The sequence below is a fragment of the Callorhinchus milii genome, unplaced genomic scaffold (assembly GCF_018977255.1).
Source record: "Callorhinchus milii isolate IMCB2004 unplaced genomic scaffold, IMCB_Cmil_1.0 Scaffold6, whole genome shotgun sequence".
NCBI lineage: Eukaryota > Metazoa > Chordata > Chondrichthyes > Chimaeriformes > Callorhinchidae > Callorhinchus > Callorhinchus milii.
This window is the reverse complement of record NW_024704747.1, coordinates 12,616,561-12,640,028: the sequence shown is the minus strand read 5'-3', so window position 1 is coordinate 12,640,028 and position 23,468 is coordinate 12,616,561. Positions and strand designations below refer to the sequence as shown.

Here is a 23,468-nt window from a genome sequence, read left to right as displayed (position 1 = left end):
GGGTTCAATAGGGTGAACAAGGAGAAACTATTTCCACTGGCGGGTGGGTGGGTAACCCGTGGACACAGATTTAAAATAGTTGTTAAAAGAAACAGAGGGGAGGTGCGGAGATATTTTTTTCAAACAGCGAGTTGTTCGGATCTGGAATGCATTACCTGAAAGGGTGGTGGAAGCCAATTCGATAATAATAATAATAATAATCCTTGCATTTGATATAGCGCTTTTCACGTCGGGAGGACGTCCCAAAGCACTTCAAGAACACACTGTAAAGTGAATTGACTGTATATTTGTGGGCGAACGCAGCAGCCAATTGCGCACAGCAATGTCCCACAAACAGTCGTAGATTGAAAATGACCAATTTATTATTGTTTTTGGTTTTGAAGGGATTATTATTAGGCTCTGTGTGGAGTAAGGAAACTTGCCCAAGGTTTCGCCCTCTGCCGGGAATTGAACTCAGGTCTCTCGCTTGCAAAGCGAGTGCTCTAACCACTGAGCTACAGGACTCCACGATAACAACATTTAAGAGAAAAGTAGATAATTATTTGGGGAGGACAAGCTTCCAGGGCTATGGGGAGAGAGCAAGGAAGTGGGATCGATTTGGATAGCTCTTTTCAAAGAGCCGGCACAGACACGATGGGCCGAATGTCCTCCTTCTATGCTGTATAATTCTATGACACAAAACTTGGAAACGGGTAAACAGTGAGGAGAATGGTAGCAGACTGTGGGGAGGACATAGACAGACTGGTGAAATGGGCTGACACATGGCAGATGAATAAAACACAAAACACTGCAGATGCTGCAAATCTGAAACAAAAACAGATCGCTGGGAACACTCAACAGTTCAGGCAGCATCTATGGAGAAAGGAAAGTGGGTCAACATTTCGGGTCCATGATGCCTTCATCAGAACTGGGGGATGTTGGGAGGAAGACGTTTCAAGGACTAACAGAGACAGTAAGTGGGGCAAGAAAGACAAAGGAGAAAATGGGATGGAGGACAGGGGATGATGGGTTAAAGAGGGCTAATGAAGCAAAATAAAGGAGGGCAGCAGAAGCAGTTCAGAGAGAGAAAAGGTGTGTCTGAAAAACGCAAAATACTCCAGATACTGGAAATCTGAAACAAAACACGGCAGATGAAATTTAATACTAAGAAGTGGTGCATTTTGCAAAGAAGAATGAGGAGAAGCAAGATACGCTACAGTTCTAAAGGGAATTCAGGAGCAAAGAGACCTGGGAGATTCACATACACAGGTCTTTGAAGGTGACAAGACAGGTTGATAGAGCTGTTAAAAAAGCATATGGATCCTTGGCTTTACAAATTGAGGCATGGAATACAAAAGCAAGGAAATTCTGCTAAACCTTTATAAGTCACTGGTTAGGTCTCAGCTGTATTGTGTCCAATTCCGGGCACCACACTTTAGGAAGGATATCAAGGCCTTGGAGACAGCATAGAGAAGATTTGCCAGAATGGTACATGGGATGAGGGACTTTAGTTATCTCGAGAGACAAGATAAACTGGGATTGTTCTCCTTAGATTTAAGGGGATATTTAATGGAGGTGTTCAAAATTATGAAGGGTTTTGATAGCATAGATAAGGAGAAACTGTTTCTGCTAAGGCTGATTCTGTCTTCACCTGATGTCCAGACATGCACATTTTCCAGCAGAGGTTACTGGATAGCGATCAGGAATGGGAACACTAGTTGATTTCCTAGCTCAGTAGCACTAAGGCCAATTGGAACACTCCAACCCCACCTTAACGAGATCAGCGAACTCAACATGGTCCTGAACCTGGGACCTTACTGCATGGTTTTGACTGTTTTACTTGAGTGAGGTACCAGAGGTTCTATGTGGTACCATAACCCTAATCCCAGTGTCAGATAATAATAATAATCCTTGCATTTGATAAAGCACCCAATCACATCTTTGAGACGTCTCAAAGCCCTTCACAGAATATACTGTAAAGTGAATTGACTGTATATTTTGTGGGTGAAATGCAGCAGCTAATTGTGCACACCATTATCCCACAAACAGTCGTGAACTGAGTGACCAAATTTATTTTTTTGGAAGTATTATTACTCCTGGCAAAGCGATCCGTCAATCGACTAACAACCAGATTCCTACTTACTGCTAGGTAAACAGACGTATGGAGTAAGGAAGCTTGCCCAACTTTTCACCCTGCCCGGGAATCAAACCTGGGTTCTCTCTTTTGCCTTCTTCGACATGAAAGGAAAGCAGCAAAAATTAAGAGCGAGTAAAATCACTAACAACCTCCTCCATTTCCTAGGAGAAACTACACTTTAGAAAATGTCTGCTAGCTCCAATAAAATGCTCACCATCCAAAACCTTGTTGTCGATCGAAACATCGACATCCTCGCCTTCACCGAAACCTGCGTCACTCCAGGTGATAACTTGCCCCTCACAGAGGCCACACTACCCGGCTACACCTTCCTCAAACCCCACGACCTAACCTCCATGGTAGCAGTGTGGCTCTCATGTCCCGATCCCCGCTCGGCCTATCCTCTTACTCTTCTGGAACCTTCCCCTCCTTTGAGCACTTTACCCTTTATCAGCCCTCCAACCTTTCTGTCAAAATTCTCCTTATTTATCGCCCCCCCACAAAGCCCTCGACCACCTTCTTAACACCTCCATCTCCCTTCCCCCTACTCAACCCACTTCTATCATCTAACGGCCTTGGAAAAAAATCTACCCCCACTACCTCTCCGCTACCGTGGAGTCATCCGAACTCCTGCCCCTCTGGCCCTCCTCTCACAATGATCTACCCTGCTCAATCTCTCTTCTCCGCAACTCTCTCTCCTCCATCCTTGACCCCCTTGTCCACCTCACCTCGCAAACTGCCTCATATTTCCATAAAAGCCCCATGCTACACCAGCCATCTCTGATCCCTCAAGGCCACAAGTGCATGCTGCCAAACACATCTGGTCCAAATCAAAACTAACAGTCCATTGGCAGATCTGGCTTGACCACAAAAAGACTTCACCTCCCAGTTCCACATCCTGGCCCGTCTTTTAACCGACATTATTAACCTTTCCTTATTCACTGGCACTGTTCCCACCCCCATAAAAACAGCTGTCATCACCCCTAACCTCAAAAAATCTTCTCTGGATCCATGCCTACTCTCTAACTAACACCCCATCTCCAACCTCCCTTTCCTCTCCAAGGCCCTGGAACAAGTAGTCGCATCCCAGCTTCACGCTTTCCTCTCCCGCCATTTCCTCTCTGAACCCCTCCAGTCGGATTTCCGTGCTGCCCACAGCACAGAAACAGCCTTGGTCAAAGTCACTCATGACATTCTGAACATTTGCGACCAGGGCTCTCTCTGCCTCCTTGTTCTCCTCCATCTCTCTGCTGCCTTCGATACTGTCCACCACTCTATCCTCCTACACGGCCTCTCCTCTCGGCTTAATCTAGCGGGCCTGCACTTGCTTGGTTCAAATCCTACCTCTCCCACCATCTCCATTCTGTCGCCACTAACGGCTTCTCTTCCAGCTCCCGCACTGTCACATGCTACGTTCCTCAGGGCCCTGTACTTGGTTCTCTCTTTTTCAATATCTATATGCTCCCCCTTGGTGACATCACTTGGTGAGGTCAACTTCCACATGTATGCGGATGACATCCAACTCAACCTCTCTGCTTCCACCGTCTCTGCCTCCAGCCTGTCAGACATCAAGTCCTGGACGAGAGCTAACTTCCTGCAGTTGACTGTTAACAAGACCGAGGCCCCCCTACTTGGCTCCTGTCAATGCCTTCATACCTTGGACCGTGACAGCATCTCCCTCCATGGATGCACTCTACACCTCATGGAGCCAATACGGAACCTCAGCATCCTATTCGACCCTCAACTGCCGTTCATACCCCACATTTGTGCCATGACCTGGTTCTCCTTTCCCCACCTTCACAACATTGCTTGGCTCTGCCACCGTCTCACACCACAGGCCGCCGAGACCCTCATACATGCACTCAGAACATTCAGGCTCGAGTACGCAAACTCCCTGTTTGTCGGCATCCTCGACTCCTCCCTCCACAGGCTGCAAATCATCCAGAATTCTGCAGCCTGTATCCTCTCCGCACCAGGCTCCACGACCCTATCACTCCAATCCTCGCCTGGCTCCGCTGGCTTCCCATTACACAGAGGATACAGTTCAAGATCCTGGTCCTCACTTTCAAAGCCCTCCATGGCCTTGCTCCCTCTGCGACTTCCTAACCCCCTACAAACCTACTTGCCCCCTCCGCTCAGCAGGCTCCAGCCTGCTTGACATCCCCCCCTTGTCCTCCCCACCGTTGGCAGGCAGGCCTTCAGCCACTCTGCCCCCACCCACTGGAACTCCATCCCACAATCACTCCACCTCACCCCCTCGCCTCCCTCACACCCTTCTCTTCGACCATGCATTTGGTCACTCTCCTTCCCACCCTGCCCTCCCCAATACTGACCCTCAGCTTGGGTCTGAAACACTGATTGTTAAAGTGCCTTGGGACGTCCTCCCGACGGGAAAGGCGCTGTACAAATGTAATTTTGTTATTGTTTACAGAAAAACTTTTACTGAGCGCTTTGAGATGTTTCAACGTAACAAGCACTGGATCCAATGCAACAAGGAATATTAAAATAATTCAGTTTTTTGGGAATATTATATTTGACGAATATGTATCTCAACTCAGTTTGTTCATCAATTATTTTCTACTTGTTCCTGTCCTTTGAGGGTTAACGGAAGTGCCATGAACCGCTCTGCCTTCCTGCAACTCCACAACATTGCCTGACTCTGCCACTGCCTCACCTCCCCCCCCCCCCGCCCCAGGCTGCCGAAACTCATACACGCATTCGTCACCTCAAGGCTCAACTGCAGAACTTCCCTCCATGAGCTGCAGATCATCCAGATCTCTGCAGCTTGTGTCCTCTCCCGCACCAGGCTCCGTGACCCCATCACCCCCACCCTGGCCAGCTCCACTGGCTCCCCATCCCTCAGAGGGTGGAATTCAAAATCCTCATCCTCACTTTCAAGGCCATCCATGGCCTTGCCCTTTCCTACATCTCTGACCTTGCTTACTTTCTACCAGCCTGTCTGCTCCCTCCGCTCAGCAGGCTCTGGCCTGTTCCAGGTTTCCTGCCCGACCTGTCCTACCATTGGCAGTTGGGCTTTCAGCCTCTCTGCCCTCACTCTTTGGTACTCCATCCCACAATTCCTTTGTCTCGCTCCGTCTCTTGCCTCCTTCAAGACACAATTCAAGACCCTCCTTTTGACCGTGCCTTCGGCTGCCCTCCTACCCCCTCTGCCCTCCCTCATCCCAACACTGTCCCCCCACGCTCGGCTCCTGATCCTGACAGTTCAGAGCCTTGGGATATTCTCCCGACCTGAAAAGCGCTTTACAAATGTCATTAGGTTGTTGTATATTCTGCCTGTTATCGACCAGCGTACTGTAGAGGGTGCTGTGCCTTCAGTAATGTGATTTTCTTTTGAAATCCTGGCTTCTGGTTCTCATAGGTGTGTCAGGCGGGCGTTTCCCAGATTGTCTGACTGTCTGTCTGTCTACTCCCTTTCTTCATGTTCACGGTCACCATCTCCCTTTAGCTCAGTCTCTTCCCTCCACCCCTTCCAAACCATCTTCATTCTCAAAAAAAATTCAGAAGGAATAAAGGGGGTTAAAAATAGCACAGATTTCCTCATTTTCTCTGCCTTCCTTGTATGTGTGTTAATCACTTCACAGCCACTTGGAACAGTCGATTCATGAGCTTCACAGTGTCGGGGACCTTTGGACTGTGAACGAGCACAAGGAGCAGTGTCTGTGCAGCACAAGGAGAGGAGGAGAGAAATGATTTAACCCAAACCCGTGTGGGAGCAGATCCTGCGGCTGAGGCTGAGTGTCAGACACCCCTCTGTCAGCAAAAGGAGGGAATGTTTACATGTGGACAATTCTGAAGGAAAATCGGACCGGCAATGACCTCCTCGGGGCAGTGAAAGGCTTCCCAGGGCTGCGGGTCAGAGCCGGGAGTTTATTTTTCGTGGAAGGAACTGAAGAATTAGGTGAGGGCAAGAGATCGCTCGGCGGCTGGAGACTGGGCTCCATCTCAGGGAGGAAATCCGTCGGACATTTAAAGTGAAGGGGTTGGATTTGGGGCCGTGTCTGTCCGCGTCTGTTATATACTATACAGATACCAAGAGATCCCCGAACTGAGGTTACATGTTTCTGTTCAGAGGAGGAATACAGAATCCATAAACACAGTTGAGAGGGTAGGGAGGGGTTAAAGGAAGATTTTGAGGAGCAAAAAAGAGGAAATTTCTTTTGAAAAGAAAGGAGGAAAAAACATAGTTTTGAAGGAGAACAGGAACATTTGTTTTAAAGAAATTTGAGGCGAAAAAAAGGAAACGCGTCGTTTTATAGGAGGATTTTTTTTAGGAGAAAAAACAACTGTTTTAAAAGGAAGAATTTGCTTCTGCTGAAGAGGAAAGGAGGAAAAGAAGGTTTAAAGGAAGAAAAGAAAAAAAGTTTTAAAGGAAGGATTTGAGGAGAAAAGACGAGGAAAGGGAAGAGGAGCTTTGAAGAGCCGGAGGCGGGGAAGAGGATTTATGCCCTGAAGGAGGAGGAAGATAACATAATATACATTTTAAAATAACTTTTTTCCCTCTGTTTTACCGGTGGAGGCGAGAGATTCCGGAGGTAATCTGTAACCGAGAAATAGAATAGGGATAACAATAACTCCAAATATTGACATAGGAGGGGAGGGGGAGAACAAGGTGACATCTGTGTGGATTTCTCTTCTTTTTGCTGCTTTGAAATAAAAAAAGGGGGTGGATATGGTCATTTTTTAAACTCGAGTTTTATCTCTTAAAAGGCTTTTGTTGGGGTGCGGAGGAGAGAGAGAGGGTGAGGGGGGAACAGCGGGAGAGGGGACGGAGAGAAAAAGGGCAGAGAAAGGAAGAGGGGAATAAAGAAGAGAAACGATACGTCAAAGTGTATCGGAAACAGAAAAGGAGCAAAGTGACCGTGTTTTGTGAGGGGAACGGGGAGGAGAGAGAGGGACACAGCGGCTTCTTTCCTTCCCCCTTTTTAAAAAAAAAGTTTTATCGGAGGATTACATTAAAAGGCGATTCCTGAGGAGAAAGGAGTTTTTTAGTTGTTCTGTTTGTGTGTATGTGCCGGAACAGGGGATAGGAAAAAAGGGCGAATCCTGAGGAATCAGGAGATTATTGTGTGGGTTTGTGGTAGAGGAAAATTGGGAAAATAATAATTAATAAGAAGCTTTTTTTCATTTGCTATCGCTGGTGATTTTCATATACTTGTGCGCGCGGCGTCGGGAGAGCGGTCAACCGGGAAAGGAGGAGAAGGGAGAGAGGAGAGCGATGTTTTGAAAAAGAGACGGTCTCTGTGGGGAAAAGGGGAGGAAAGGGCGAGTGGTATTTTGGGGATCAGGGAGAGAGGGCTCCGGTGTAGGACAACTCCATCTGTCGCGGACGTTTTCCTTTATTTTGGAAAAATCCAAACTATAAGCTGGTGCCCCCCCCCCCCCGCCATGGCGCTGAGGGCCCGGCCTCCCGGCTCCGGGCCGCCCGCCGCCCGCCAGCACTGAGCTCCCGACAACTGGTAGTCGTCGTTTCTCCTCACAGCCCATCCGCCTCCGTGGACATGACCGCCTTCCACCCTCGCCTCTGCCTCTGCCTCCTCTTCGCCGTCCACCTGCCCGCTCTGACCAACCCCGTGGCCGGTAAGTGCGAGTAATTTAGTCCCAGGCTTCAGCTGCGGCCCTGGTGCGTGTGTGTGTTTTTGCGAGAAATTAAAATGCCTTTGTAGCCCAAATGCGATCCCAATATTGTGCATTCCCTCCCGTGAGGGCAGCGGACAGGGATCGGGAGACAGTAAAGCACTTTGTAGGCCAAAGTCCAACCACAAGTGGCCCAATACTATGCGTTGCCTTCACGGGTCGCAGCAGAATGGCCAATTCAGGGTCAGTTGCTTTTTGAAACTAAGAAAAGGTTTTCAAAAGGAAAACATTCAAAAAAGGCCAATTTGGAGTGTTTCCCCCATTGAGATAAATGTAATTTTTTTGTTCATTTAGCAACGAATTTCATTGATGTATTTATGTAGAGCTCCTTCACCCCGAGAGGACCCCCTCCCCCTCCCCCCTCCCCCTCCCGAGGCGCTGTGAGGTTCTCGGCTCTGCCATTCACTTTCCGAAATTGTTCCCCAAAACCGCACAGCTCCAAACCTCCCGGGAACCGTTACTCTGTGCCCCGTCACAGGCGGTCTCTGGGGTTCATCTTTGGCTGCGAGTGTTGTGTTTTGGGGACTGTGTACAGGACGTTACACGTGTGAGAGGTTACAGCGGGAACGGTGGTGAATGGACGGTTTCAGTAATGTATCGCCCCCCAAACAACACACACACACACAGTCACCTGTACAGCAGCTCCGGAATGAGCTCATCAGTCAGTGAGGGGTCTGCAGTGTGTTGGGTGGTTATGGCTCCTCACAGGTGAGGCGGAGAACCTTCACTCCGGTACTCACTGTAACGCAGGGATTGGATGGTGAATGTCCTCCGGTGGATCACTGCCCAACTCTGGGGCAACAATCCACACAATGCTGAGGGCGATACTGTTGTGGAGTCCTGTAGCTCAGTGGTTAGAGCACTCGCCGCTCAACGGAGAGAGGAGACCTGGGTTCGATTCCCGGAAGGGCAAAACCCTGGGTCGGTTTCCTTACTCCAGACACCTGATAACCTAATAATCCCTCAACAAAACAAACAATAATAAATTGGTCACTTCAATCCATGACTGTTTGTGGGACATTGCTGTGCGCAATTGGCTGCTGCGTTTCGCCCACAAATATACAGTCAATTCACTTTACAGTATGTTATGTGAAGCGCTTTGAGACGTCAAATGCAAGGATTATTATTATTACTGATGCAGTGAATCTTGAGCAAATCAGGTATCCTGCACTGTGTTGTGTGATGGCCTCTGCAGCTGCGGTACATTGGACACCAAATGCAGTACATTGCATGGCAGCCTTTGCAGGTTCAGAGAATTACATGGTAGGCACTGGAGGTGCAGTACATCTGGTAGGTGGTGTAGGTGCAGTGGCAATGGCACTATCAGAAAAGAGTTATAAAATCCAAAGGCACTATGAGAAAAGAGTTTCTCCCGCTGTTCTAGCCAACAATACCCGAAATCCTTGAATCATTCTTCCGACATCTGTCAAATGAAAGGATGATTGTTATTAAGCAGCCATTTTGCTCGAAGCTAGTGACCAATTTTATCTGGCAAATTGTTGGCTGGGACACCAGAAGAAACTTTACAAGAGAAAAGAGGGGATTGAAAAGCAAGTTCTTGTTCTGGGGAAATGCTGTACAACCCAAGGATACCTAATAGGAGAAAATAATAAGTTTGAAAATAGATACCCAAAGAGAGAGACTTAAAAAATATTGACTTTGGACATCATTCAAGTTCAAAACTGCAGGGTTTTATTTATTTTTAAATAAGCAGGTACATGGTGTGCATTTTATCTACGCAGAGATAACATATGCTGACAAGCTCTCTAACTTCTTATAAAGGCTTATGTGCATCATTTATCTGCGAAGGCACTATAAAACACAGATTGTGTTTTATAGTGCGTTAATCTAACGTCAGCAGTAAATTCTTAGTGTACTCAGATAAGGTCACAGTCATAATACGAAATGTTTTATGTGCATGTTAATCCTGATCCATCGGGGGAGAATGGGCTCAGAACAACAACAACAAGATTGCATTTATAGAGCGCCTTTCACATCGGGAGGACGTCCCAATGCGCTGGACAGTTGGGTCGGGACCCGAGCAGGGGGGAAATGGTCAGAACTGCAGGGTGGTCCAACCTTTTGGCTGCTGCAGGCCAGATTCCCTATTTGAGAAAGGTCTGCAGGCCGCATCCAGCGTGGGTCAGCTGGCGGCCACATCCGCCCTGCCTGGAAATTTTATCCGGCCGGAAACCATTTCCAACATTCCAACGTCTGCTCCTTCCCTCCCTGGTGAATGTCCTCCCAGGGCAGCGGCAGGAGCCGTCGGTTGAGAGGACGCAGCGCGAAGAGTTAAAATAACACCGGCCGTTACTGCAGTCTGTCAGGAAGGCAAGCATGTCACTAGATATACCGTATACAGTGATTGTGTGTTTCGTGGATGAATGTGGCAGCCTACTTTTGCACAGAAACGTCCCACAAACAGCCATGCAGTGAGTGACCAATTTTATTTGGGGGATTGTTGGCCAGGACACCAGGAGAAACTCCCTTCTCTTATCGAATAGTGCCATGGGATCTTTAATATACACCTAAACAGGCATATGTGCACACTACTGAGTCAAAGTCCTGCTTTCTGTTAGCATCGCTGTCTAACCCAACTCCGACACAAACATCTTTGTCCACCCTTTCTCTCTTGAGAGCTTCTCCGTCTCTGGTTATTGCTTTGAGATCAGGATTGCATCTTGTGCAGCAGTGGTGGAATGTGACCTGCAGCTGGATGTGCTGGGATATAGAGTATGTGCTGTTTTAGAAGTGGGGAGGTGGGGAAATGCACAGGTTGGTGCTTACTCACAATGGAGTAATAGAAATTGTTGGGTAGCCCCCCTGACATTACATCATTATAGCCCTTTTGCTGCTGGCTTGAGTGGGTTTTGACCTGCGTTACCTGCCTGTCCGGACTCTTGACAAGCTGACAAGAGGAGAAATGGCAGAATAAATGGTGGTGTATTTAACATGCATACAAAGCTTGTTTTGGAAGCTATTGAGATTCCTGAATTCAAATTGTGTGCACTAATTTATCACGTGATATCTTTCCAAGCACAGTAGAAAAGTGTACCAGTGCATCCTACAAGCATCTCTTCAGAATACCTGGTGACACTGCTTCTGTGGATGTAATCTGTTAGTACTATTCCTTCTAAATTCCTCCCTGGGACCTTCATCTTTGCCGCCTCCACTCTCCTCTCATCCCTCTGCCTCTGCACTGAAAACCTGTTCATAATGGGGAATTCAACCTCCACTTAAATGCCTGTTGCCCCATTTCTTTTGATTTTGCTGCCCTCCTCTGCACACTAAACCTCACTCTCCATATAAACTCCCCGTCCCACAATTGCAGCCATCCCCTTGAACCTTGTCATCAAACATGGCCTTGATATCTCTGATCCATTCATCACAGACAAGGGACATCTCTGACCATTTCCCCATCTCCCTCACCTCCCACATCCCCATTCCTTCTTCCAATCCCTCCACCATCTTTTTTCCGCTATTGGAAAAAAGCTTCACCCCCACCCGAGTCCTCACAACCTCTTCCTCGGACCTTTCTCCCTCTGGCCTTCCCCCGCAGTGATCCTGATGCAGCCATCAAGCTGCTAAACAATCGCTTCTCTGCAACTTTCATAATAATAATCCTTGCATTTGATGTGGAGACCTGTAGCTCAGTGGTTAGAGCACTCGCTTTGCAAGTGAGAGACCTGAGTTCAATTCCAGGCAGAGGGTGAAACCTTGGGCAAGTTTCCTTACTCCACACGCCTAATAATAATCCCTCCAAAACTAAAAACAATAATTAAATTGGTCATTTTCAATCTACGACTGTTTGTGGGACATTGCTGTGCGGAATTGGCTGCCGCGTTCGCCCACAAATATACAGTCAATTCACTTTACAGTGTGTTCTGTGAAGCGCTTTGGGACGTCCTCCCGACGTGAAAAGCGCTATATCAAATGCAAGGATTATTATTATTATTATTATAGCGCCTTATCACGTCATTGAGAAGACTCAAAACACGTCACAGAATATACTGTAAAGTGAATTGACTATGTATTGTGGGTGAAATACAGCAGACAATTGCGCATAGTGGTGTCTCACAAACAGTCATGGATTGAGTGACCAAATTTTTTTTAAGGGATTATTACCCCTGGAAAAGCGATCTGCCAATTGATTAACAACTAGGTAAACAGAGGCGTATGGAGTAAGGAAACTTACCTAATGTTTTGCTCTGCCTGGGAATCAGAATCAGGTCCTCTTACTTGTGAGACGAATGCTCTAACCAATATGCTACAGGATTCAACAAATTATTATTATAATAATCGATTAGGATAAACATGTGTATCTTTACTTTTCTGATTAGGTCCAAATCCCTGATTGTCCAGCGCCTTGGGACATCCTCATGACATGAAAGCTGTTATACAAATGTAATTTTATATTTTTCTATTTACTCCAGACAATGGTGCCCCAAGCAACAGTGCAATCACAGTGCAGTATATTCCTCTCTCTCTCCCCTTCACAGTGCTATCTACCCCTGTGCACTGTGTACACAGTCACAGTACTGTAGAGTATTCTTATCTTCCCCCAACCCCAATGCTACCCCTGTATTGACCTATGAGAAAAGCTTAATTACAGCTAACTAAGTTCGATTGGATGTTTTCCAATTCAAGCTCTGTGAGCTAAGAACAAGAATTATTTATCGTGGCTGGAGTAGCCCATACAAATGTTGCAAGTTAAGTGCAGTGTGCTTCAGCCAACACTTACAGAGGCAGAATTTTCTAATATTGGTTTTAATAGCAGAACAGCGTGCATGGTATCAACCTGCCTATCCAGCCACATGGAAACTCAAGTCACTTTTTAAAAAAAATTGAAAACAAATCCGTGAAACGATCACCCCTCCCCATCTTTGCCAGGTTTCACTGGCTCCCCATCCCCCAGACGATCGAGTTTAAGATCCTCCTCCCCACTTTTGAAGACCTTCAGAGTCTTACCACTCCCTATTTCTGTGACCTGCTAAATCCCTAAAAATCTGTCTGTTCCCTCTACTCAGCAGTGGCCTGCTGCACGTCACCCACCCTACCCCCACCACCACCATCGGCGTACGGGCCTCAGTCTTTCTGTCCCCAACCTCTGGAACTCCATCCTGGAATGCCTTTGCCTCGCTCCTTCCTTGCTGCCTTCAAGGGCCATCTCAAGACCTTCCTTTTCGACTGTGCCTTCGGTCATCCACCCAATCCTCCACCGGTCTTGATTCCAACCCCCAACTCTGTGCAAACCCTTGACTGTTCAGCCTGTTAGGAAGTCGTCCTGATGTTAAAGGTGTTATATAAATGCATTTTTGTATTTTTTTGTTGTTGCTTTCTGATTTCAGTTGTGTTCACTGAGGTCAGGGTGCATCTCTTACCAACTGTAGCCTTAGCAACCAACCGCTGGCTCCTGCTGCTGCAGATAGAGATCCTTGTTTGGCAGGAGGGGGGAGAGGGATTGGGGGGAAGAGGAGGGGGGGAGAGACGGGGGAGAGAGAGGGGGGAGAGAGAGGAGGGGAGAGAGAAGCCGCCCCTCCTCTCTCTCTCCCCCTGCCCTCCTCTCTCCTCCCCTCCTTCCTTCTCCCGCCTCTTCCTCCTCTCTCCCACTCCCTCTCCCCCACCTTCTGTCTCCCCCACCTTCTGTCTCTCCCCCAACTTCCTTCTGCCTCTCCCCCAACTTCCTTCTGTCTCTCCCCCAACTTCCTTCTGCCTCTCCCCCAACTTCCTTCTTTCTCGCCCCCATTGTCCTTCTGTCTCGCCCCCACCTTCCTTCTGTCACTCCCCCTTCCTCCTCTCTCCCCCCACTCCTCTTTCCCCCCCTCCTCTTCTCTCCCCCCTCCTCTTCTCTCCCCCCTCCTCTTCTCTCCCCCTCCTCTTCTCTCCCCCCTCCTCTTCTCTCCCCCTACTCTTCTCTTCCCCCTCCTCTTCTCTTCCCCCCTTTTTCTCTCCCCCCCTCCTCTTCTTTCCCCCTCCTCCTCTCTCCTCTCCTCCGCCCTCCTCTCTCCTCTCCTCCCCCTCCTCTCTTCTCTCCCTCGCCCCTCCTCTCTTCTCCTCCGCCCCTCCTCTCTTCTCTCTCCCGCCCTCCTCTCTCCTCTCCTCCGCCCCTCCTCTCTCCTCTCCCTCGCCCCTCCTCTCTTCTCTCCCTCGCCCCTCCTCTCTTCTCTCCCTCGCCCCTCCTCTCTCCTCTCCCTCGCCCCTCCTCTCTCCTCTCCCTCGCCCCTCCTCTCTTCTCTCCCTCGCCCCTCCTCTCTTCTCTCCCTCGCCCCTCCTCTCTTCTCTCCCTCGCCCCTCCTCTCTTCTCTCCTCCGCCCCTCCTCTCTTCTCTCTCCCGGCCCTTCTCTCTCCTCTCTCCCGCCCCTCCTCTCTTCTCTCCCTCGCCCCTCCTCTCTTCTCTCTCCCGGCCCTCCTCTCTTCTCTCTCCCGGCCCTCCTCTCTTCTCTCCCCCTCCCCTCCTCTCTTCTCTCCCTCGCCCCTCCTCTCTTCTCTCCTCCGCCCCTCCTCTCTTCTCTCCCCCTTCCTCTTCTCTCCACCCTTCTCTCTCTCTCTCCACCCTTCTCTCTCTCTCTCTCTCTCTCCCCTTCTCTCTCTCTCCCCCCCTTCTCTCTCTCTCCTCCCCCCTCTCTTTCTCTCTCCCCTCCCTTCTCTCCCCCCCCTCTCTCTCCCCCCCCCCCCCCCTTCTCACTACAGCCTTTTCTCTCCCAAGTACAATCTGCAGCAGGGTAGGGGTCAGTGGTGTGGTTGGCGTAGGGTCAGTGGTGTGGTTGACGTGGGGTCAGTGATGTGGTTGGCGTGGGGTCAGGGGTGTGGTTGGTGTGGGATCAGTGGTGTGGTTGGCGTGGGGTCAGGGATGTGGTTGGCGTGGGGTCAGGGGTGTGGTTGGTGTGGGATCAGTGGTGTGGTTGGCGTGGGGTCAGGGGTGTGGTTGGTGTGGGGTCAGGGGTGTGGTTGGTGTGGGATCAGTGGTGTGGTTGGCGTGGGGTCAGGGGTGTGGTTGGCGTGGGGTCAGGGGTGTGGTTGGCGTGGGTCAGGGGTGTGGTTGGCGTGGGGTCAGGGTGTGGTTGGCGTGGGTCAGGGGTGTGGTTGGCGTGGGGTCAGGGGTGTGGTTGGCGTGGGGTCAGGGGTGTGGTTGGCGTGGGGTCAGGGGTGTGGTTGGCGTGGGGTCAGGGGTGTGGTTGGCGTGGGGTCAGGGGTGTGGTTGGCGTGGGGTCAGGGGTGTGGTTGGCCAGTGGCCTTGTTAGTATGCCTCTTGGATCAGGGTCTGATTGGTGCCTCTATTGCCCTGGAATCAAACTGATCTTTTGCTGTAAGTTCAGTGTTATGCGAGCCACAGAACCCTATCCCAGCATGTTAACTAAACACAAACAGCAAATGTTTAGATGTAATGTCTTTAGCTGATTCTCTCCCAGCTGCCTGCGCTGAGTACTGCTTTCCATGCCAATATGAGCGTGGAAACGTCCCTCATTACGTCCTTTCTGTGTGCTTTTTGCTGTGGAGAAAGCCAGACCCTGAATGCCCGGATACACAAGTCTATCAAACCTGAATATTTTATTTTATTCTGCCATCGCACTCCCCTCCTTAATCATGTTTCACAAAGTGCTGTGATTAGTGAACATGTGTCTGACTATATGTTAGATAGAGTCTAACATATGTCTGGAAGTGTCTTAGATAAGTGTTGTCACTGGGTGGGTTTAACACATTGATTCCAGTTTGCCACATTAACAGTCAAAATAATTCCCTGTTGGATACTGTGCTCCCACCTCTTCTACTGCTGGTGACTGCTCTGTACTGGCCAATACTTGGTCAGATACCGGGAAGCTTCGTAAATGTTCTGGGTCAGCCACAGTTGAAGTGGAAATGTTACGGATGTTTGCTGCTCATTATTTCTGTACTGTACTGAGATCGCAGGGAGGGAAAATATGGCTGCAATGCAGATGCTTGGAACATGACTGGTACTTGACTGAAACTCTTGGGACAGACAGCCCTGCTCTCAGAGAAAGAGAAGGTGCGAGAGAGAGGGAGAGAGAAACAAACAAATGGCTAGGAGTGCGTTTCAAGGCTCTAACACAATCTGGGTTTGGAATGATGACATAACCCATGATAGTGAAAGCTGAGTTTACAAAATATTGTTCAAACTCCAAGGTTTATTTATTGAGAAACTTTCCAGGGCACTGCAGACTACTCTAGATGTAATGTTTTCTGTCTATATTTTGCAGAATAATACACTTTTTATATTTTAATACACACTCAATCCATTTTACAATGTGTTCAGTGAAGCACTTTGAGATGTCTCAACTGCGTGATAAGGCGCTATATCAAATGCAAGAACTATTATTAATATTATTATTGCCAATGTCCCTCCTTCAGAAGCAGTCCTCCAGTTGCTTGCCCCATTAAATGCCTGGAAGATGCAAAACAGTATTTGATTTGCTTTGTTGAGCATTGTACTGTGTTGTACCCCACTCCACTATCCGCCCCATTTGCTATGGGCATCTTCACATCCCTCATCATCTCCGCTACATCATCAGTGGTGTGCTTTCAGCCACTACACATAAAAACTCAAACTCTTCTTCAATCTCTCCACCTCATCCCCTCCTTGCCTATCTTCAGATCACATCTACGGTCACCTCCCCTCTCTCCCTGACTCAGTATCAAGCTTCACCATTATTAAGCGCTCCAGGAAACTGCCCCGCATAAGGATGCTTTATAAGTGCAGTTGTCATTGGATTGTCTGTAATCCTTCAGTGAATGATCAATACCCACACTTAATCCATTTCCTTCCCTAATCTTTCTTCCCTCACCATCCTTCCCACTTCATCATTTACTCTTCTAATATGTATTGCTGAAAATTTATTTACGTAAGGTCCATCCCCTCTGTACTGCTTGTTTTAGCAGCCTAGTTGCTTGGAGATCTTCTTGCGTGTTATTTTGCTATTTTTTCTGGTTCTGTTAGTTTCTTGCTCCTATAATTTGATATCAGCAAATGTTGGACTATGTTAGGAAGTGCTCTCCAAGTCATTTAGGAATTGTGTGAACAAAAGAGTAGCCTAATCACAGCCCCACAGCACTCTGCTGTTTACCGCTCCAGCCAAAGTGGCTGTTTATCAGCAGCTCCTGCTTCCTGTTTCTAATGCAACCAGCCAATTTGCCATTAATTCCATAAACTGTAACCTTGTTAATATGGAACTTTATTAAGTGTCTTTTCAAAAATCCCAGTAAAGTATATCCACTGGCAGTCCTCACGCGCTCGTTTAGTTACCTCCTCAGAAAATTCAGTTAGATTCACGAGGATCATGTATTCCTTGATTGTTTCTTGTTTGATCTGTGCTTGAGATAAGCTTTGTTCGATAGCATTTTACCTAATGTTGTGCACAATTTTCTGCTAAAGATTATTAATCTGCAGATTCTACGGTTAATTTTCCTCTGGAATAAAGGGATAACATTTTTGATTTTCCAGTGTCCAGGACTCACCAGTTTCTTTGGTATTTTAGGGTGTCTCTGGAACTCCAGGATGGGGGGAGTGGGTCGGAGGGACTCCAGGATGTTCCTCCAACTTGCTTCCTCCCTCTGCTCTTTCTCAAAATATTACCTTTTTGACCGAGCTTTCGGTCATCTTTCCCCTTGTTACTGGCCTCAGCTCGCATTCCCAATTCGAGTGCCCAGACAGCAAGCATCAAGCACTTTGAGATGTCCTACTGACATGAAATGTGCTGTATAAATGTAAATTGTATTGCATCTGTTGTCATATAAAACATTACATTCTTGGAGTTTCTTCATACCTCCCTCTTCACTGAACTAAAGTAACTGGATCTGAAATTTGACTGTAGTCTGTGAAAACTTGTGAAACAAACATATACCATTTCCTGATCTTTAATAACTCATCTCAACTTGTTTTAAAAAAATTGATTTGGCCATTAAAACATTGTCTCCTGGTCACAGCATGTGTTTGAATAAAAGCTTTGCATCGTGCTGCCTTCAATCTGCTTTTCTGTTATCCTCTTGCTTCCTCTGATAATCCTTTTAATTAATTTCAAATGATCTGTCCTGGTCATCGCTGGATTCTGTTTCCTAGTACCTTCTTTGGGTTACCAGGCAGGCTCAAGCAGTGGAAGGTGCAAAACAAAGAGAGAGAGAAATGTGTAGAATGAATCAATTAGAAAGTGCCCATTGCCTTAAAGAGTGGTGGAAGCCGATTCGATAACAACTTTTAAGAGAGAAGTAGATAATTATTTGGAGAGGACAAGTTTGCAGGGCTATGTATGGGGAAAGAGCGATGGGACTGGGATTGATTTGAATAGCTCTTTTAAAAGAGCCGACAAATAGCCTCCTTCTGTGCTGTATAATTCTTATTCTATGATTCTTCAAGAACTGTTACTGTCCAGCTCTGGCTAAGAGTACAGGGAAGACTAAGAAGACTAAGAAGTTCAACCCACAGCTGTCCTTCCTTCCCCACATCCGGTCCTTGACCAGGACTGCCTTCTTCCACCTCTGTCACATTGCCAACCCCTCTGCACCTTATTCCAGATGCAGCCGAAACACACGTAACAAATGTTCGTCACCTCTCGACTTTTCAAATGCTCTCCTCACCAGTCTCCCCAGCTCCACCATCCACAAGATCCAGCTGATTCCAAACTCTGCCGCCTACATACTCACCCGCACTAAACTCCGTACCTCCATCACACCAGTTCTAGCCAGGTCCACTGGTTCCCTATCGCCGAATGGATCGATTTCAAGATCCTCATACTTGTTTTCAAATCTCTTCATGCCGTGGCACCTCCTTACTTCTCCGACCTGTTACTCCCCGACCACTATCCATTGCCTCCTGCATGTCCCTCGTGCCCTCCGTTCCACTGTGCTTTCAGGCACTACGCCCCCAAACTCTGGGACACTCTTCCACTATCCTCCACCTTGCCTCTTCCTTCCCCATCTTCAGATCTACCTGAAGACTTTCCTCTTCGATTGTGCCTACGGTCACCTTTCCCTGGCTCGATGTTATCTTCCGCCATTATCAAGCACTCTGGACTCTCCCTGCGTGAGGGTTGCTATATAAATGGAAATTGTTGTTGTGAAAGAACGGGGCTAAACTTTCATTAACATTGTCAAAGTCACAAGGTATTGACACTTTTCTTGAATAAATCCTGCTCCCAGATCTGAATATAGGCTGATCTCAAACAAACAAACGGACGCGTTTCGATGTGTCTGCAGAAGTCACACTGTATGTGCAGGTGTGTTTCTGTGTGAAATGGGAGCTGATATGAAAGGCGCTATGTAAATGCAATTTGTTGCTGTTGTTTCAAAGTTGCTGTCCTTTGGATGAAATGCTGATATGAGGTCTTGTCTGCCTGTACGCTAAAGATCCCAATGCACTGCTCGAAAATAGAAGAAAGTTTCTCTAGCAATCCTGGCCAACAATCCCCCAGGCAAAAAGTGGTCATTCAAGTGTGAAGTATTAAACCTGGCACAGAGTAGTTTCTGGCCTATAACATTCTATGAAACAATTGACCTTCACATCATGGCTGTTTATGGGGCATTGCTGGTTGCAAATTGGCCGCCCCAGTAACCCACAAAATACACAGACACAACACTTTACAGTGAATTCTGTGAAGCACATTGAAAACGCCCCCATGATGTGAAAAGTGCTGTATCAAATGTAAGGATTATTATTTGATATAATAGTGTGTTTTTTTACAGGTTTATTTCAGGATATGGTAGCACTGAAGGTAGATTGTGTATAATGATACGAAGTCAGATCAGTGTGTAGTGTCAGTATGTGTACAAAATTAAATTTGTATAGCGCCTTTCATGACAGAAGGACGTCCTAATGTCAGGGATTGTGGACCCGAGCAGGGTGGGGTTGGGATCAGGGAGGGTGAAGGGCAGGGAGGGTAGGAGGGTGGCCAAAGGCACGGTCGAAGAGGAGGGTTACGTTGTATGTACAGGTCAGTGTGTAGTGACGCTGTATGTCAGGTCAGTGTATAGTCAGTGTGTAGTGGCACCAGCCTCCTGCTTGTCCCTCGCACCTTCTGTCACACCATTGGAGGCTGTGCTTTCAGCCATTACGCCCCAAAACTCTGGAACACTCTCGCTCAATCCCTCCGTCTTACCTCCTCTCTCCCCTCTTTCAAGTGCCGCCTGAAGTCTTTCCTGTTTGACCGTACTTATGGCCACCTCTCCCCACCCCCCGCCTTGGAGTCAGGCTCCGCCACTGTTAATCGCTTTGAGACGCTACCCTGCATGGAGGGTGCAATATAAGTGAAAGTTGTTGTTATTGCCGTGATGCTGTATGTCAGGTCAGTGTATATAGTCAGTGTATAGTGACACTGTATGTCGGGTCAGTTGGGATGTCCTCCTCACGTGAAAGGCGCTATACAAATGTAATCTTGTTGTTAAGTGATGCTGTATGTCAGGTCAGTGTATATACCTGACCTGAAACACCTCAGGTGGAGTCCTGTAGCTCAGTGGTTAGAACACTCAGCTTGCAAGTGAGAAATCTGGGTTCAATTCCCGGCAGGGCGAAACCTCAGAAAAATTTCCTTACTTCACATGCCTGATAATAAATAATCCCTCAAGAAAAAAAAATTTGGTTACTCAATCCATGTCTGTTTGCTATGCGCAATTGGCTGCTGCATTTCACCCACAAATATAGAGTCAATTCACTTTACAGCATATTCTGTGAAGTGCTTTTGAGATGTCTAGAAGAAATGAAACGCACGGTATCAAAAGCAAGGATTATTATTATAATAACATAATCAGTGTGTAGTGACTTGTAGTGGTCAGTGTATATAGTCAGTGTTTAGTGACCTGTATGGCAGGTCAGTGTAACACATAGTCAGCGTGCAGTGATGCAGTGTGCAGCTGTATGTGCAAGTGGATTTCAGGGCTTTTCATTGAAAGTGAAATTTTTGCTTTGCATCTTAACATCTAACCTGTTGGAAGTGTCACGGTTACTCTATTTTTGCATCTTGTGTAAATTATATAAAATATATTAATATTATTCAAATATATTTTGGGGTTGCCTACCCCTTCAAGAGGGTTAAGTCCTGAAATCTGTCTTTTTTTTGCAAGAAGCAATAGAGACACTAAGTCTGGGGGCTCAGAGAGAGAAACAGTTGCTTGCAACAAGTTAAAGCACCTGGTGTTTAGTGTGGTGGGGGGTGGGGGGGAACCCACGCTGATACAATAACAACAAAATTATATTTGTATACCGTCTTTCACGTTGGGCAGACGATCCAAGGCGCTGGACAATTAGTGTTTCGGACCTGAGCTAGGGATTGGGGTACTTTGTTATGAGAGGAATCATATGCTTATATAAGGAAGAGGCTTGGCTTACCTAGTTGGTCACTGGCTGTCTTAGTCCAACATTTAATTGTACGTGTCTGACTTTAATTGTATTGCAGACACGGGGTAAACGTCCACATGTATGTGGATGACACACAAATCTACTTTGTCTCCTCCAGTACCAACTCCAGATATGCCAATGTGCTATCAGCTTGTCTGACAGACATCAGAGTCCGGATGAGTGCAAACTTCCTGCAGTTGACTGTGGACAAGACAGAAGCCATACTCCTTGGCTCCCGTCAACGTCTTCACTCCTGTGGATCTAAAATCTTCAACCTCCCTGGGCTCTCCCTCAGACTCATCAAACCAGTGCTCAATCTAAGTGTCTGGTTCGATCCCCATCTGTCCTTTCCCCCACATCCGGTCCCTGACCAGAACCGCCTTCTTCCAACTCCGCCACCAACTGTACCCCAAATATAGCCAAAACCCTTGTGCATGCATTTGTCACCTCCTACTTGGATTACTCAAACTCACTCCTCGTCGGTCTCCCCAGCTCCACTATTCAAAAAATCCAGCTCATTCAGAGCTCCGCCGCCCGCATACTGACCCGGACCAAACTCCGTACCCATATCTCACCAGTTCTGGCCAGGTTCACTGGCTTCCCATCACTGAACGGGTGGACTTAAAGATCCTCATACTTGTGTTCAAATCCCTTCACTCTCTGGCACCTCCCTACCTCTCAGACCTCCTCGCTCCCCAATCCACCACCTGGCGTCTCCCGCTCGACTTGCACCGGATTCCTGCTCGTCCCTCGCACCCTCCCCCCCACCATCGTAGGTCGCACTTTCAGCTGCTACATCACAAAACTCTGTAACACTGTCCCCCCTGAAAACCTTCCTTTTCGACCATGCATACGGCCGCCCCCACCCCCCGCCCACCCTCGCTCTGAGTCAGGCTCTGCCGCTGTTAAGCGTTCTGAGATGCTACTCTGCGTGGAGGGTGCTATATAAGTGCAAGTTGTTGTATCTGTTTCGTTCTTGTGTTTATTTGAGTTGGTAAACATCCGTTGGTTCTGCTCAGTATTGCCTTCGAGTCTCTGTTATATCCTTAGGGAGAGAGGTAGATAAGACACATTAAAGCGGGAAGTTGCCATACTTAGTGGCCTGGTAGTGTGATAAGGCACTGGGGAAAGTATCCTGATCGCAAGATCAGTAAGTCGAATTGGAATACCTGTTGTCATGTCTTTTTGAAATAGTCAAATTATTCAAGAGCGGGAATTTGCATTCATGGAGTTAGGAGTTAATACAGAGGACACCCTATACACTTTGCGTTACTGACATTCGCGGGGTACACAGAGCAGTGAGAATCATCGCAGAACCTACGTTATCCTTTGCCTTTCAGCATAATTGAGAGTAAATTGTGTTCCATTTTATTCTTTGTTGTAGTCTTTTGTAGCTGATGTGTATTTCTTTTTATCTGACTTATGCTAAATGCAGTGTTAATGAGTATAAGTACAAATGTGGTAGTTATTTTATTCTCGTTTTCTTCATGCCTGTTCTGGAGACCAATGTTCTGTTCCCAGTTTTGTGGAAAAGTTGGGCTGTTGACAGCTGAGCTGATAGGCAGAATTAATAAAATGACTCCCACTGTGTGTGGCTTTGTGCACTTCGTGTTGTCAAGATAAACAGCGTTATCACAACAGCGGAGGTGAGAGCAAGGTCTGATTGACAGATTTGACAGAAATGTGTCATTGTTACATTGGAGACCTGGCTGCTTCATGTCATTCCTCTTAAGAATGAGCAATGCAGGGGATGCCCAGCTTTGGTCTTTCTGTGCCTGCAGCTGTATTAGTCAGGAGCCCAGTAGCACACAATTTTAGGAATTTTCTTGACCATCTTCAGTGTGTTTAATGAGTATTTTTGCATTGTTTGTCTTGACAGTGCTCGCCATTGGAGCGTTGGTTCACTTGATTAAGGATATCTCGTTTCCTCCCAAGTTTGTTTTGGATTAGTGAGTCTTTGCTAGGTGTTTGTCCTCTGAGCCCATTTAGCCGAAAGGAGACTTTGCATCCCCTCCACCTCAGTAGGTTGCCATCCACCTCAGTGGCTCAGTGAATAATTACAGTACTCCCTGGTACTTTCAGTGCGTTTAATGTTATTGCAAGTTCCTGGACATAAGGGATGTCTGTAAATTAATGCGGGGAATACAATTGATTTGACTTGGATTTTCAGGAGGTACAGTAGTTGCTAAAGTTCTAAACATGAGGCTTTCAAAGAGGATTGAATGGTATTAAACTAAGCTTTGTGGAGGAGAGTACACTAACACTGTTTAATATTTGCTGTTGATGCCAAACTATGGTCAGGTCATGATATATATAATAATATTAATCAATGAATTTAATATACCACCAATCATGTCAGGG

General features: G+C 47.3%; 1 protein-coding gene across 1 annotated transcript in view; it reads left to right on the top strand.

The window, feature by feature from the left end:
- Nucleotides 1-7,530: 7,530 nt before the first annotated feature.
- The window catches only part of bmpr2b (bone morphogenetic protein receptor, type II b (serine/threonine kinase)), a 168,971-nt gene continuing 153,033 nt past the window's right edge, over nt 7,531-23,468 (top strand). The window contains exon 1 of the mRNA XM_007910600.2: nt 7,531-7,711. Coding sequence (XP_007908791.1) covers nt 7,633-7,711 — 79 coding nt within the window. The 5' untranslated portion in view covers nt 7,531-7,632. The remainder of the gene's footprint in view (nt 7,712-23,468) is intronic.